We start from the raw sequence: 15,680 nt of genomic DNA, 5'->3' as shown, positions 1-15,680 counted from the left end.
TATACATGCAAGCTTCCGTGTGGCCCAATGCAAATTAGGGAGCTTGGTCTAGCAAAGGTTTCCTCAGGACAGTGAGTTCCTGCAAAACATGTAGATTTCAACAAATTGAGTATTTCCCAACAAAGCTGATTATGCCAGAGGCAGGAGGAAAAAAAAAAACCATGAGCAGTTCTATGGATTAGGTGTTGACAAGTACGTAGAAAGGGAGATGTTAGGGAGATAATTAGATAGTTGGCCAAGCATGGGCAGACTTGTGGCAGCTGCTTAAGCCATGTGTCTTGCAAGAAGACACTTGCCAGTGTCTTCTGTACTTGGGCTGCAGTCTGTGGCAAATGAAGGAATTTTACTTGAAATCATAGGGAGGACTGGCAGGTATGCATCATTCTCTCCTGAACGCAGTGCGTGCCTGCAAAATGCCACACAGCCTTTCCTTTGCCTGTTTCCTTTCTTTGTGGAGGAGGAATGGAGCTGTTGATTGATGTACGGTGCTTTCATGTGCAGACGAGTACTTTGGGATTTTGCCCTGTACAGAAGCAAGGCCTACCATTACATTTGCTCTACTTTTCCTGTTTTCAGTGCCATTGTTTTGGAGCAGCTCCTAGGACTGGTTGTTTCAGATACATGGCCACTTCCCCTCTCTGCTCACTTGGATCAGCGCTGCTAATCAGTGATGTCAAAAGAGATGAGTAGATCTTTGATTCACCACCTTCCCCTTCCTAGAATTATTGTTGTGCTTACTTGTAACTGGAAGGATTTGTTCCTTCCAGACACTTGGTATTGCTTCATGTAAGTGCAAGGTCACTTCTACAGCACTGGTTTTCATCCTGCTCCACTACTGCTTGGAAAGCATTCTCAAATAGCTGTTTAGCCTTGGGAGTGAGTTTGTCCCAGTCTATTGCCAGTGGCCATCTGGATCAGAATCATGGCTGGCATTGACTGGCCCTCTTGACAGTAGTCTTGGCAAAGAAGCCAGGGCTTGAACAGACCATTAGATAATTAGAAGCTACTGCAGTGACTTGCAATCAAAGAGCCTGAAGAAGTGGATGCAGAGGGTCCTCTTGCACTCCTAGAAGTAATAAGTCCAAAGGAATAAAATTGGCTCTGAAAATGTTTCCTTTCCTCTGAGAGACACCCTTGAGTGTATTGCCAGACTTTGCTGAGTTTCCTGACCAACTGCTTTGTACTCCTGGTGGGGCTTGCAAAGCCAGGAGGCCTGTGGGAGACAGACATGGATCTGTCTGTGACTTGTTCACCATCCATATAATGGTTAAATGTTTCCACTGCACATTCTTCTATTGCTAGTTGAGGAAACAGAGGGAATGTGGCTGGACTCTCAGGGTCTAGACAGGATAACAGGACTGGCAGCTACATGAAGCTTCTCTTTCTCCAGATTGCTCTTCGTGGCTTTTGGATAACAGGTCAGTCAGTGTCAGCTGCATGGTGCAGTTTTTGCAAAGAAAGTGCAGAATTTTTGGAAAAATTTTGAGCATATCAGGAAGGGAAGTGTAATCCTACCTCCTGACTCCAGCTTTAAATCCTATAACTCTAAAGTTTAAACTGAAATTTAAGATCCCTTCTCTCTGTTCTCCAGATTGAGCAGAAAAGAGTGGAGGGTTTGAGAAGTCTGAAAATCTGGCACTGAAGTTGTTCTAAGGAAAAAAAGGGGGTGGCAATTAATCACAGCATCTGTATTCAACCTTTTCAATTTTGCCAATTTTTTTTAGTGAGCAACAGCAACATTTTCCATTTCACCTCTTCTCTATTGCTCTCCTGTGGAAGTGAACAAGACTCACATGCTTATACATGTGCAGCATTTTGAAACTAACACTGTAAAGTGAAGCTGATTTTTCTTTAAATATTTTCTCTCAGTGAAGACCTTCCTAAACCAGAAGTGTTTGTGACCTTTGCTTGATGCTCATCTGATAAATTGTGGTGAAAAACAAAGTCACTAGTCATCAACAGCCTTCATCTGAATGGCCCTGAATGAGGCTTTGGGGTGGAGTGTTTTAAGCTTTCCTCTTCAAAATCAGAGCACTTCTGCCTGTGCTGTCTTACTTAGCACCATTTCACTGTCCAGAATCAGTTTGAACAAACTAAGCAGCTTGTTACTGTTTCGGTAACATACAGAAATCCTAATCCAGAGGGAGACCTGACTAACAGGCTCAAAATTTATTTGGAATCAAAGGTCAGGACACTTGTGTGAATTATGAATTGATAAACAAATGATAAGCGTTAAGAACAAGAGCCTTCCTGCATCAGGCTGGGCAATAGGCATTTGCTAGAGTGCCTCTGGGGAGTTTCTTGTTCAAGCAGCTAACAGCGTAGGAGAGGACAGGGGACTGGAAGGAACATGGCTATTCCTCATCTTAATAGTACACAGGCTGCCTGAGGGGAAGTATCTTGTCCCAAGTGCTTCCTTTGGATGGGGACATAGAACAGGCGATGGGATTCAAATCCTTGCTGGCATGTGTATGGAGAGGTGGAATTAAATCACTCTTGCATCCAAACTGTACTTTTAAGAACTTGATTCAACCCTCCACCAAAGAGGGACAATAACATATTAGTACATTTTCTGCCCAGAGACAATAAAATTCATTTTCTGCTTTTGTTTTAAAGAGAACTTTCATTCTTTTCCTTATACTACCTTTGTCACCCAGAAGTAGGTATCAACTTTGTCCCAGCCCATCAGATGCCATCTACATTGTTTAGAACCTTCTGTCTAGAATGTTTCCCTTGCTAGGAGACTATATTGTAACCTGCTTGGGTTTAGTGGAAAGGAAATGTACTTAAAAGCGTGAGAAAGGGTACTGGCCCAAGTATGGCTCTAGGATGCTGTTGTTCAGAAAAGCAGGACGTGGCAATGAAAAACTTCTTTTTCATATATGAACTAGTGTGTCTGCAATCTTTAGCTATGCGCCAATGCTAGGCATTGGCGATAGAAATGGAATAGCACATTGTCACTATGGTTGTGCTGCCTTTCAAGGAGGTTGAGAAGAAGGTGGTAATTATCTGGTGATACATTAGCATCAGATAAATTCTGTGGAAGTGGGCATTTCAAAACATTACTTATTTGTTCACTTCATCAATTGAAAAACACTTTGTGTTTGGCTGACACCAGTTGCACTATACAGTCTTGTAGCTCCCGATAATTCCTCCAAGCACGGAGTATCTGTGATAATCTTTTATTTCATCCTATTGCCTTTCAGCCTCTCAGTTTCCAAATACTCGTACCTTTCCAGAGAGTGTGCTGGAAATGCTGTTTCCACACTTCTTTACCAAGCTCCTTTGAATGTTTGTGATCACTCTCAATGCTCAATGCTCATGCCTTCTTATGAAGCCATTAATGTAGGATGTTGAAATTCTACAAGCAAATGGCAATAATGACTCAACTACGGTTTATTATTACTCTCTGAATCCTCTCTCCGTTCCCTTTTTTTCCTTCCCATCATTTTACATGGGTTCATGACCTTATTAATTGGGTATTGCTGACTTGAGAAATTGTGCTTCCTCCTGAAGAAAGATCGCACCTTTGCCTGTTTCAGTGACAAATCTAGAAAGCTGGGCAATGTAAATAAAGCATAATGCCCAACATGAGGTTATAATTAATAATGAAGTTCCTTCTTAGCTGCTTCAGCACGCTTTTCCTTGGGTTTCCACAGCATCTCCTGAGATGCCAAAGGTCAGGCACCAGTGCTCACAAAATGATGCTGCCAGCCGTAACGTCACCAGCCCCTTTTAAAGCTCAGTCCAAAGCCAGCTAAAAAAGGGTGGGCTTGGGCTACAAATACAAGGTTCTTGGGCCTTCTTCTCCTGCTACTCTCATCTTCCCTGGCTAACCAGCTTTAAACAGCTATCTCAGAGCTTATTGCTCCCTTGATGATTTCCTACCGGATCATTCTCTTTCTCCTGGTTTTATCCCACTGTCCTTGTGCTGCCACTTCAGTGCAGTGCCACAGAGAAAGAGGTGTCTTTTGCTATTTGGAGCACTTCCTGGCCAGTTGCAGCCTTTTTAAGGCAGTTAAAGTGGCTTATAAATCATATATGGCAAGGCGTTTTCATCAATTGTATGTTTTATTAACCCCACAGCCTCTAGCGTGCTCTCAACTTTATATAGAGATCACAAATGATATGCTCAAGATACAAAGGGTGGGGCTGGTCTTGAAATGTTCTATCTACATGGTTGTTTTCTCCCCACTTATTTTTAGTTTTAGGGGTTCCTTATACCCCAAAAATATTTATTAACACTACCACCTCCTCCTGTTTGATGTTTACCTCTCTTGGCAGCAGTTTGTACTGCAGTTTTCCATCTGCATCAGTTCTGTGCTACGTTTATTTCCTTTGCTGATAGTTTTGACTGAAATAGAAACTGCTAATGGATTTCTCCAAAGGGAAGACTTCACACTCCACATAATCACCTCCCAAAATGACTATCACTTTTGTTGTTACAGTGACCTATGATAGAGACATTATTTTTACTTTAATTGGTGGTCTATAACAAGGGAGTTAGATTTCAGGACTGTAGTTCAAACAGGTATTTGAATGATGGAAATCCAATGAGAAACTGACTGTTGTTGGGTTCTTGGGGAAAGGTCACTTTTGGCATAACTTCCCTTCAGCACTCAGAGGACCACAGTGACAGAGCTTGCCAGATTTCAGGATTCTAGTTTAGAGAAAATATGGAACTACGTTTAGGAATGGTGTATCTAAATCAGCCAAGCAAGACAGAGGAGTTCATGGCGCTTGCATCGGGTCACAATGAAAGTCAGTATTGGAGATGGAGTATTCCGACTGCAGGCTTTTGCTCAGGCTGTGTGCCTCCAGTACAGAAATGTATAACCTGTCCAATCTTGTCACCGTGGGGCAGTGTTAATATAACTAGCAAATGCTTCAGAGTTCCCAGCAAACTGCTAGTGTGGTCCTCTAACTGGGCAAAATCTGTACCATCCAACCCTATGGAAGCTAACTGCAAGCTGAAAGATTGGATCCTCATATTGTTATTTATGTTATATTCCACCATGAAAGGGATTAAAATATTATCTTAACGCACCTGATCCTCTGAAACGCTACCAGGTATTTGAACATCATTCTTTGTGCACGTAGACTATTTCTCTCACACAGATTCTTGATTCTCTCTGCTGATTGTCACATATCATTTCGAGAGCTAACCCCATCTCTGACTGCAGCTATTCGTTATCAGCCCCTTTGCCTTTACCACTTCCATTTGTAATTTAAACACCCTAATTTAATAGGTTTGTCTCATTATTTTGATTAATCATATTAACTCATATTAATTAAGAGATGGATTTAGGTAATGACAGAGGTTAATGGAGTCAGTTTTCACTTTCCCCTGGTTTTTCAGGGAAGGGGGGACACAGGGGCAGGAGGGGAAAATAAAAAGAGAGCCTAGAAAGAGTGAAAAAGAGAAACTGGAGGGGGGGGGGGGGGGGAGAATCTCAGTTAGCAATCAGAAAGTCCCTGCTAATTGAATGTCTGATTTTATTAATGATGAAATTTATAAAGGTCCTTAAGAAAAGAAAAGAATTTAGCCAGTTCAGCAGTTAAGTGTGAATATTAACTAACTCTGAGATAAAAGTTAAAATATCCATTTTCTTTTCTTTTCTCTAGTTCTTTAAATAAAAAGCTCTCTTTGACACTTCATGCCATTAGAGCTTTAGCTTCCTTTGCCATCCATTGCTAAATGGCTGGAGACTGTGCAGAGAATGTAATGTCCTGGGTGGTTTAAGAAATGCTGACCTTGGAGGGCAGGAAGTTAATTCATGGATCATCATAGTGCTTATCTTCCTTGATGCTTGCTCTCTGATGATGCTTTGGTAAGCGGAAGAAGGATTTCAGCTCTGCCCTACGCTCTGTCTTTACTCTATCACGCTTGTTTCCCTGAGGCTCAAGAAAAAAAGAACTGCAAACAGTTCAGATTCAGACTGAACTTTGTGTTGGTGCTGTGGGCTGCATTTCCATCTCAACAAAGGCATGGTGAATCTTTTGCTTGTCAAAGTCCCCCCATGACAGGGTCTCATGATTATTACTCCCGGTATGTCCAGCAGCAGACTGCTACTGATTTGTCTTTTTTTTTTTTTCTTTCTTTTTTTCTTTTCTTATTTGTACCGGTGCTATATAGGCATAAAATCCTGTTTAAGGAGGGGAACTCTTTATAGCCCTACTGCCCTCGTGCAAATGACAGCACAAGGGCAAGTCAGTGGAAAGCTCTTTCATCCTGTGCTCCATGACACTTCAAATGACCTGCTTCAATGAACATGTGAACAGAAAGCCATTTTGGAGCTGAAGCTGGATGTTAGTGAATTGTGGGGTAACTGCAAGACCCCAGAGTAAGCAGTGAACCTTTCTCCTTACTAGAAAAGAAGATTTTTGTGACAATGGCAACATGGTATACAAAATAAAGGGAGGTAACAGTTAGAAGAAACTGTTAAAAAAAAAAAAATTAATTGTGAGGGAACTTGACATTTTTGTATATATTCTTTCAGTAACTGTTGCTGTTGAAATGTAGTACTCACAGGCAACTTGTAGAAGGTAGCCAGTAAGGTTTGTAAGACCATGTTCTAGTTTGAAGTGTAGAGCACCATCAGCCCAAAGACTATTTGACAATAAATTACAAAGAAAACCACCAAGGAAATGGTGAACATTTCCTGTGAGGTATTTGGGGAAATATTCTTTAAGTGTGAGCAACTGCAGTCATTGTATTTATGTTAACTCAGTAGAATAGGTTGTCTGTGGAAGGACACACAGTACCATTTGACTATCCAGATTTTGTGACTGCAGTACAGTCTCTTGCTCTCAGCTACTTTAAGCTAGAGTTTGCAACATGGGCAGTCCCATGTGAGTTTTTAATTTCATCCAACTGGAGTCCTTATACCTAACTTAACTGCACTCAGAAGAAAATTTAATATAAATTCCAGAAGTTGATTACTTTTCAGTGATCTGTGATTAAAATAGCAGAAGTCTAAAGTGGATTTTTTCCATAATCAGTATTTCAGAGTGGATGAATGAAATAAATTTCAGTTCAAAAGGCACTAGAGCAGTTGAAATCTGATAAGACTGACTGACCTTTTTGTGACTTTGATGAGAACATAAAAAAAATTTTTGCTTTTGCAATTGTGTTTCATAACAGGTAAAAATATACCACATTTCAAGATTGTTGACAACTTAAGAATGTTGACAGGCTGTTTCTATGATGTTAGAAAACACTACAAAATTAACATCCTTTTTTGTTGTTGGTTTGGTGTTTTTTTGTTTGTTTGTTTGTTTGTTTGTTTTTATCTCTGCTTAATATAAACATGTCAGCTAGGGAATTATTTCTGTGCAAAATGACAGTGGACCTGAACAGTGGAGAGCCATGGGTTTGAAAGATCCAGTTGTGTTCCCAGTCTAGCATCTTTTGGCTTGCATATAGAAGTCCCACCCTAGAAGACTACCCTAAGTGAGGCTTATTTGTTACGGGGAGAGGTAAACTTATTCCCAATTTTGCTCTACATGCAGGACTTGCATTTGAAAAGTACAAGGCTCTGAAGAGAGTATTCTAGGCATGTAACACTAAGGGACTTCAGAAGTAGATGACTGGAAGCATCGAAATGCAGCCTGACATTATGAAATGACCCAACAAAAATTCACTAAATTGGGAATTAAAACAATACCACTGGCAGCATGTTTTTGTTCAGAGAGCTAAGGTCTTGTTCAAGCAGCGAAAACCTCTCAGGCAGACTTTGTCTCTGTGGAGTCTCCCTGCATGGTTACTGACCCATCACAGCTGCCTCTCTACCTGGGAGTATTCCTAAAACTCCAGCCTCTGAAATCCTGCTTTCCTTTGAAGAATTCTCATTTTATTAAAAGCATGCAAAGCTTTTATCTCTGCAGAAAAGCTTGAAACAGTAGAATATTAAAAGCTCAGAAGATGTAAAAGCCTGATAGGAAAATCCAGTACATGTATATGCATATATATATGTAAAAATGTACATCTATATATATGTGCAGTACCTCATGATGTTCTAAGACAGTTTTGGGATTATTCTGGAACCTGACTCAAATTTGAAGTCTTTCATTTTGCAAAACTGTCAGTGATTTCAGTGAGGGTTCAGATGGATGGAGTACACTAGATACAATGTTTTCATTATGGGATTGGGAGAACTGGACTGCTCATTTTTAGAGACTCTTAGTGAATACTGTTTGAATTAATATGTGTCTAAAGAGCAAGTTTGAATAAAAGAGCTTGACTTTAATCTTTATGATTTTTTTCATACTCCTTCCATTAAGTTTGAGGTACAGATTTTTTTTATTAACAGTAGACGTAGAACCAGAGATTTGCATGCTGTAAGTACTAAATACGTAAAAGCAGATTGTAATACTAGCCTCTGAATAAAAGTAAAGATTAAAAAAAATAACAGCACAGAAAAATCATGTAGATATGATATTTTTCTCAAAAAAAAGCCACGATAGTTTAATTCTGATTTTACTTGTGTTGAATTTATACCAGACAAAAGTCAATGGAGTTGCTTCACAGTGTACATGAGGTTAGGACTGCATCCCGTATCTTAAATTATTACATGTAAGTGTATACACAGTTCTTTGTGGGTACACTGTATCTCTTTGTCTATGCATATTCAAGTGTATATATTTCACAGCTGCTGTCTGCATCATTCACTTCCAAAACCAGCATGCATTCATTTTCATAACTTTTTGTTCTATTACAATATTAATGGGACTATCAATGGGAAAGGACAAGAGAAGCATTTTTAATGTTTATCTGACAGTTGCAAATTTCACTTGAGGTTGTTTACTGGGATCTGATTGTTGGCAAAGAGGAGTAGCAAAGGCAGCAAGATGAATGGGATCACAGGAAGAAGAGATGTATTTATGGGTCCTCTTAGCACCATCTAAGAGTAATAAAAAGTCCTGTCTTACCCCTCCTTTACCAAGTCCTGAGTTTTAAACAGAAAAAAAAAAGAAAGATTGTTTTAATTAACTTCTATTTGATCCAGGTGGCCTGTTCAAAGTGAAACACATTGCATTTAGATTTGTGAAAATTAGATGAAGATCTCAGAGTATGTGTTTATTCTCATCCAACATATTCTCCCTAGTGGGGCAAATGCCTGGAAATAGCAGAGAGTTTGTGGACTTGTGGATGAACCTGCAGTGTGATGTCAAAGTGGGTACCAAATTGCTGTTGGAGCTTGCCTTTTTTGACCTTCAGTTCTAGGAGTACCCTAAGTGAGGCTTATTTGTTATGGGGAGAGTTAAACTTTTTCCCAATTTTGCTCTGCAGTTTTACAGGCCTTAAGCTTTACAGATCTGGGCATTGCACCTCCAAATTTTCTGTGCTGTAAACATCACCTGAGAGAAAAATAGCCCAAATGAACCCAACAGTCTTGGAATTTGGCATGTCTTTTTAGTTCATGCTTTAAAATGTTTATCTTTAAGTATCAGTTTTTCAACTAAAAATGCAGAGAGCCTAACTTTGCACCAGCCAATGTTTAAGGACAGAATCAAAAATTTATAGACTATAGATAACACAAAAATGGTGGAATGATAGCCCAAGAGTATTGTATTCGGCTCTGGTTGTCCCTGTCACAGATTACTGCATAAGTAGAAGAATTTCAGAGCTAGGTAGCAGACTGAGTTGTTTGGAAAAACAGGCTGTTTGATCTGTGGGAAGATCTTTGGAGAAAAGCATGGAAGTGTGAGAGGAAGGTTTAATTTTCCATGTGCAAAATGAAATCCAAAATAACTGGCTATGTAGATTTAAACTGTTGAATGCTTCTTCCTGGGAATTACAGCTCACGTGCTTCTCTTTCTGTTCTTCTCACTAGGCTGGCCTTTTCTGGTGGATTACATCTCCTTTGATGCACCTTGACTGCCTGGCTGAGAAGCTTTGGTGAGGTCTTAGACCACCACTACAGAGCACCATGGCAGATTTTTTTTTTAAATGAAGAATATGAAGTTTCCACAGGAAGCAGAAACATTCCCCAAAATTGTAATTACATCAAAGGCAATTAATTTTAGGGAAAGCTTGCAAGAACTTTCAGTTGCCAGTAAGTAAAATAATAATTGTCATAGTACATGAATTCTTATTGTGTTTTGAAATATCAGAGTGAAGAAACAATAACTTTGGAAAGGGGCAGATACAAAACACTTGGAAAGGAAATCAAACAGCTATACAAAATGAGGTTCTCAGCTGTAATGAATGGCTCGTACCATTTGCTGTCTTTTAGCAAAGCAGTTCTCAGCCAGAGCTAGACTGATTTGTCCTGTGCTGTAATAGCGTGTTAAAAATACACGTTTCACAGGTAGTGCACGGGAAAAAAGCTTGGGTGGGTAACGAGGTAATTTGACAGTGACCCAGTCAACCAAACCAGTGACCTCTCTGAGATGCGTTTGTGAGCCTGCCTGATCTGTGAGCATTTGGGCTAGATGGTTTGGGTAAGGGCTTTCTTCTCTGGCATATGGTCCTGCCTTTTCCAGATGCCTCTCTTCCCCTTTCTGTGGGCTGGGGAGGGCTGTGCAGGCAGACAGCGTATAGCCATGCACACAGTTCGGCTGCTTCAAAAACTGTTTTGTGGGAGCGAGGGAGGAGGTGAGAAAATGCTTTATTGCTGCTTGTGCTGGGGATCCCGGAGAGATACAGAAACACTGGTGGAGTCCACACATTACTGCCCAGTAACTCCACTCACTGTTTATCAGTTACCAGGACTAATTTCTATTCAGTGTTAGGTTTGGGTTAATGACCGTTAGGTTCCTTTCAGTAGTTAGGTTAATTACAGTTGCGTATTCCCTTTTGTCACTGCCCCCAAAAGAGGGCTTGAGCCTGGCCCTGTTTACTGCCTGCAAAATCCAAATTTGAAGTGGGACTAAGGCAGTTTGGACCAGTGCTTTATTAAAAAGCCAGTGGAGCAGCAACCATGTTGCACATACCTTCATTGCCAAGGGGTTCCCCAGCACTTGTAAAGCAATCTAGATTTGGTGTGTCCCTGCTCAGATACACTCCTAAGCACTTGACACAACAGGCAATATAGACTTAGCTATTCACTTACCTCTGGGCTCCACGTGCCACTCTCGCTTACAGTGCCACTGCTGCCTGGCTGCCTTAAGAGCTGGAGCCTCCTTATTTGGAAGGCCTCTGCAGGAAAAGAAGAGTCCTGTCCTTTAATTTAGTAGTGAAATTGTTGGTGCAGTATCCACACACCTATTAACTGAGTGCTGGAGTCAAAACCACTGTAATTTCTCCCAAGTTTGCTGCAAACTGGCCTTTGGATTCCAGTTCTTCATAGTGCGACAGCCACAGCAAGCTACCACCATAAAAGTAGCATCAGCAGGGCCTTTATCTCTGGCATGCAACTGTCTACATCCTCAGTTCCAATCACTGCATCTTTCTAAGCTGGTTCTTCTGGGAAGGAGCTACGGTGTCCTTTGGTCATGAACACAGCCATGCGCACAGGGGACAGCCTCCTCTACTGGGCTAAGCATTAAACTGAAAGCCCAGGATCTGTGTCTTTAGATACCCTTTTTAGTGCAGTCAAGTCCCTTCACTGTCCCAGCTGCTTCTTCTGGGGAAAAGAATTCAGCGCCCTCTTGCAAGGCAAGGGCTGATGTCTGCAGCTGATAGAATGGCAGAGTGAGGGGAAACGGAGGAGACTTGTTTCTCCCTCCTGGCTGCACCTGATTCTATTTAGGGTCCCTGTGATAAAAAGTGCTATTTAGAGGAAGGGACCTTTCACAGTGAAGGTGCCAAATTTTTGGTAGGCTTTGGCAGAAGTACTGTGGAAGTGCTTTCAAAAGATGCCTTTATGGAAGAAGATAATAGATAAGGAAAATGGAGAACTGTTATTTGCTGAATTCTACTATACTAGAACAAGGCAGTGCTCCACAGAGCTGACAGGAGGTTGGTTTAAAGCAGATAAAGGAAAGAGCTTCTGTGCCTGGCTTCTGGAGGCTGTGGGGCCTGGGAGCAGTAGCATGTTCAAAGAGGGACTAAGCAAATTTGTGGACAACAGGCTCGTTAAATGGATGCTAAAGAGAACATGAGGAGGTACCACTGCATGTCACAGCTCTAAAGGAAGAAAGATGTTGCCAGAGGAGGATTTAGGACAGATGGTACGTGACTGTGCTTAGCTTGCTTTGTTTTGGAGTGTTCTGTGTGACTGAAAACTGGCAGTGGCAGGACTAAATGTGAGGTGACCCGAGGACAAAATTACCAGAAGAGCTTTGTGATCCTGGTGACTTCCACAGGTTTTAAGTGAAAGCAAATACCTCTACTGGCCATGAGGGGCACATAGCACGCAGTGAGTTGTTTCCCCAGGGTAATATTGACTGACTCATTATTATTTACGTGCTGAAATTCTCCTTAGCATATCCCAGGTTAGCTGGTGGATGAAACTGGACAGACAGCAATAGCATACCTCTGTGGAAAAGTATCTTCAGCAGTGCTATGACTGCACCAAGCCTAGAGCTTGTTCTGTGGCTCAGGGGGCTGGGTGTACTGTATGCTTTCTGCCTCTCCTGCTTTTTAAAAAGTCCATTTAGCAGTAAGCATTGATGTGCAATAGGCTCTGCTGAGCATGCTGGCAGCAATGATTCCCCACTGAGTAACATGATCACAGATGGTACCTACTCATGCTTCATGCTTATCCTGGAAGCTTGTTTCACAGGATCATCCCAAGATGCCGAGAACATTCCTGCATGTAACAACATAGTTATTACAGTGCCTTCATAGGCATCTATGATGCCAAAAGTCACATGCCATCTGCTTGTGTGAAGCTGTTCTCTAAGCTGACTTGATTCCATCTCCAGGTCATATGCTGAAGTGGTAAATGTTTTTGCTGTATTTCTTCTCTCTTTCCAAGCTAATGTCTTTCAGTTGTACCCATCTCTTATCAGAATGACCTTTGGTAGGCCACTGTGGAAATTTGGGGAGTTACGTTTAATATATTTATAAGTACCTTTATTCATGTTCATAAAATGCTTTGCGGGCATTTATAGTATAACTCCAGATCATGTTCCTAAAGTAAGAGTTATATCCAGCTTGAAGGTAGGGAAGTAAAAGTAAAAGGAGACAAAGGGATTTGCCCGTGTCTGCAGATAGAGTCAGTGGACATTGGTATCTCAAGTCTAGTCCCTGTCTTTGTGCCCTAAAATGTGGCTACATTGCTGATAGACTGTGGTATCACTGAATAATAACTTGGCTATGCTCGGCAGTAATAAAGGAACTCTCATCTGTACCTATTGGGAAGACAGTGCTGGAGAGAGGTGTGTGCATGATGGGAAATGAGTGGTCTATTGTGACTGAGACCTACAAAGTTGTACAGACTAGTGAATAAGTCTCTAGGTTTCATTGGGGGCTATATGAAGACCAGAAGAAGGAAATATTCTCAAGTATCGAGTTGAATTTAGCAGTAGAATTTATTCTCACTGGGTGTTGTGGGTGACCAAGAATATAAATGAGACTCGGTATTCAATCCATTGATGGCTAATAAATGGAATGGTTTGGATACAGCCTTTGGCCTTATGAACTCCTTAAAGGACTGTGTGCTAGAAGAGTGAACCTGGAGAAGGTGGACTCTTTCCCAAACATCTGGTGCTAGCTGTTGGTGAGCGAGGATATTTAGTGTGATGGGCCTTTGGTCTGTCTGTTCTTATGAACTCGATAATGCAGATTTTTCTATGACAATCAATGTAAGCTCTACTCTTGAGAATGATGGATAGTTAGTAATGTTAAAAGCCATGACAAGATCCTACAGCAATTCTTCTGCTCCGGTCTTCCTTGCTCTATCCTTGCAGCACCAGGGCCTACATGGGGAGCCCAGGTCCTGCTCTCAGAATTGCTGGCAAGAACTTGCTCAGTCTGGGATTATGCAAGTCTGTTCTGAACTAATATCCTGCACTGGTGTCTGACTATGCTGGGCTTGTGAGATTGCAGTGTTTCAGAGCGAGTTTAAGGCTGAGATCCTTTCGTGTTGATGCAAGAGCTGATGTTTACATCGTTGTTCTAGAATTTGACAAATGTGTTAATTATATTCTGTGTTCTGTAAGTGCTGTTACTGCAATATTGTTCACTTTCTGTCCTGACTGTTGCTGCCTGAGTTGTGAAGTAATCTGACATATATCTGTTTTAGAGGTGACAGTGTTTTAAAGGGAGGTGAAATGATTCCTATATATGAATTCCAAGGTGTTTTTGGAGTGAAACGCTACATGTGCCTAGCAGTAGTAGATAATAAACCTTCTTTTAAACTCTACTTGAGCAACAAAGCTGCCGCCATCTGAGTGTTTTATATACGTTTGTGAATTAAAACAGTCAGTATTTAGAAAAAGCATGTATCCTGTATCAAAACTGTAAGACAAAAAAAATGAAACAACTGGGGGCAAATCTTCCCTAGACCCCCTCCTATTTTCAAAAATCCTAAATAAGTTTAAATTTGAAATCTGGTGTTCATTGATGGTCTAGGCTGGTAATATTCAGACTTGCTCCTGTGACTAACATGGCTGGGACAGGAATAAATTTTGGAGCATAGTGAAGTTTTTCCAGAAATCACATGCCACTTTTGCCTGTCTGCTTGGGAAGAATGTAAATGTGAGCGTGTTTCCTGGTGATTGTCCAGGTGATAGCCTCTTCGGCATTCCACCGAACGGCCACCTGTCCGCCTGTAATAAATGATGGCTATAAAGGGAAGTGATTGCAGCCATGATACAGCCAGAGGCATTTGTTTATATTCTTATAATATGTATCAGATTGAATAGAAATTATCACTTACAATTGACAAATGGAGAGTGGAGATAGTTGGTGAGTATGAGGGAGCTCAGCCAGAGCTGGGCCAGCTGCAAACTTTCTTCAGTGAAGGCTGTCTGCAGAATGCAGGTGTTGAGCCAGCCAGTGATTAATGGTGAAGCTGAAGGCTTGTTTGTGTTAATGATCCACGTATCTTTGTGTAGTAGCACACAGTCAGTAAAGCCTCTTGTTGCTTCTCAGAAAGGATCCTGATGGGTATAGGCTGCCATTTTGGGAGTGTGTAATTAAGTAAACGGGGGCCAAAGCAGAGGAGTATTCTTGAGCATTTCTCCAGCAGAATAGTACTGACGTGTAGTGTCGCCCCCCCACAGTTTATGTGGTGTACAAGACCAGGATTGCTGAACTGAAGCAGAGCACACGTGGCTGGATGCAGAGGTGCTATTATATGTTACTGCAATGATAATACTGTTGTGTCAACAGAGGAAAGGGGTGTTCCTTGAATCTCTTTCAGATAAAGAGTCTGCCTTACATGACTGCTTTCCTGAATAGCTGCTACTACTTCTCCCTCTTGTCTCTGTGTAGGCACAGCACTTCCACTTCTGGATCAAGAAGCTAAGTGTGTCCAAATGAGAAGCCTAAGAACTGCTCAGGGGGCTGGAGAGAGCGAACCAGGTGCATTCAATCTGCAAACAAGCTTAATGTTTTAAGCTCCCACTAGCATTTGATCCTTTTTGGCAAGTCTTGGGAGGGATACTGGTATTAAAGAAAAATCTTGGACCAAAGATAGAAAAACAATTTCTCAAGACAAGTGATACCATCTCTGCTTGGCATAAATTTAAAACTAGACTGGACAAATCTCTAGAAAACATGCAGCTGGTAGAAGTGGTGAACTATGTGCCTTTTGTGAACTATTTGTCAGAAGAGCTTTTTGGAT

The 15,680-nt window shown here is 41.3% G+C and overlaps 1 protein-coding gene across 1 annotated transcript in view; it reads left to right on the top strand.

The window, feature by feature from the left end:
• Window positions 1-15,453, top strand: part of ANGEL1 (angel homolog 1) — a gene marked incomplete at both ends in the record, with an annotated part of 96,116 nt that extends 80,663 nt beyond the window's left edge. The window contains one exon of the mRNA XM_082484780.1: window positions 15,329-15,453. Within this exon, the coding sequence (XP_082340906.1) occupies window positions 15,329-15,453 (125 nt within the window). The remainder of the gene's footprint in view (window positions 1-15,328) is intronic.
• Window positions 15,454-15,680: the final 227 nt, after the last annotated feature.

This window comes from Vanellus vanellus (genome assembly GCF_965231255.1).
Source record: "Vanellus vanellus genome assembly, chromosome: 6".
NCBI classification, from domain to species: domain Eukaryota; kingdom Metazoa; phylum Chordata; class Aves; order Charadriiformes; family Charadriidae; genus Vanellus; species Vanellus vanellus.
This window is presented reverse-complemented; position numbering and strand designations above follow the sequence as displayed.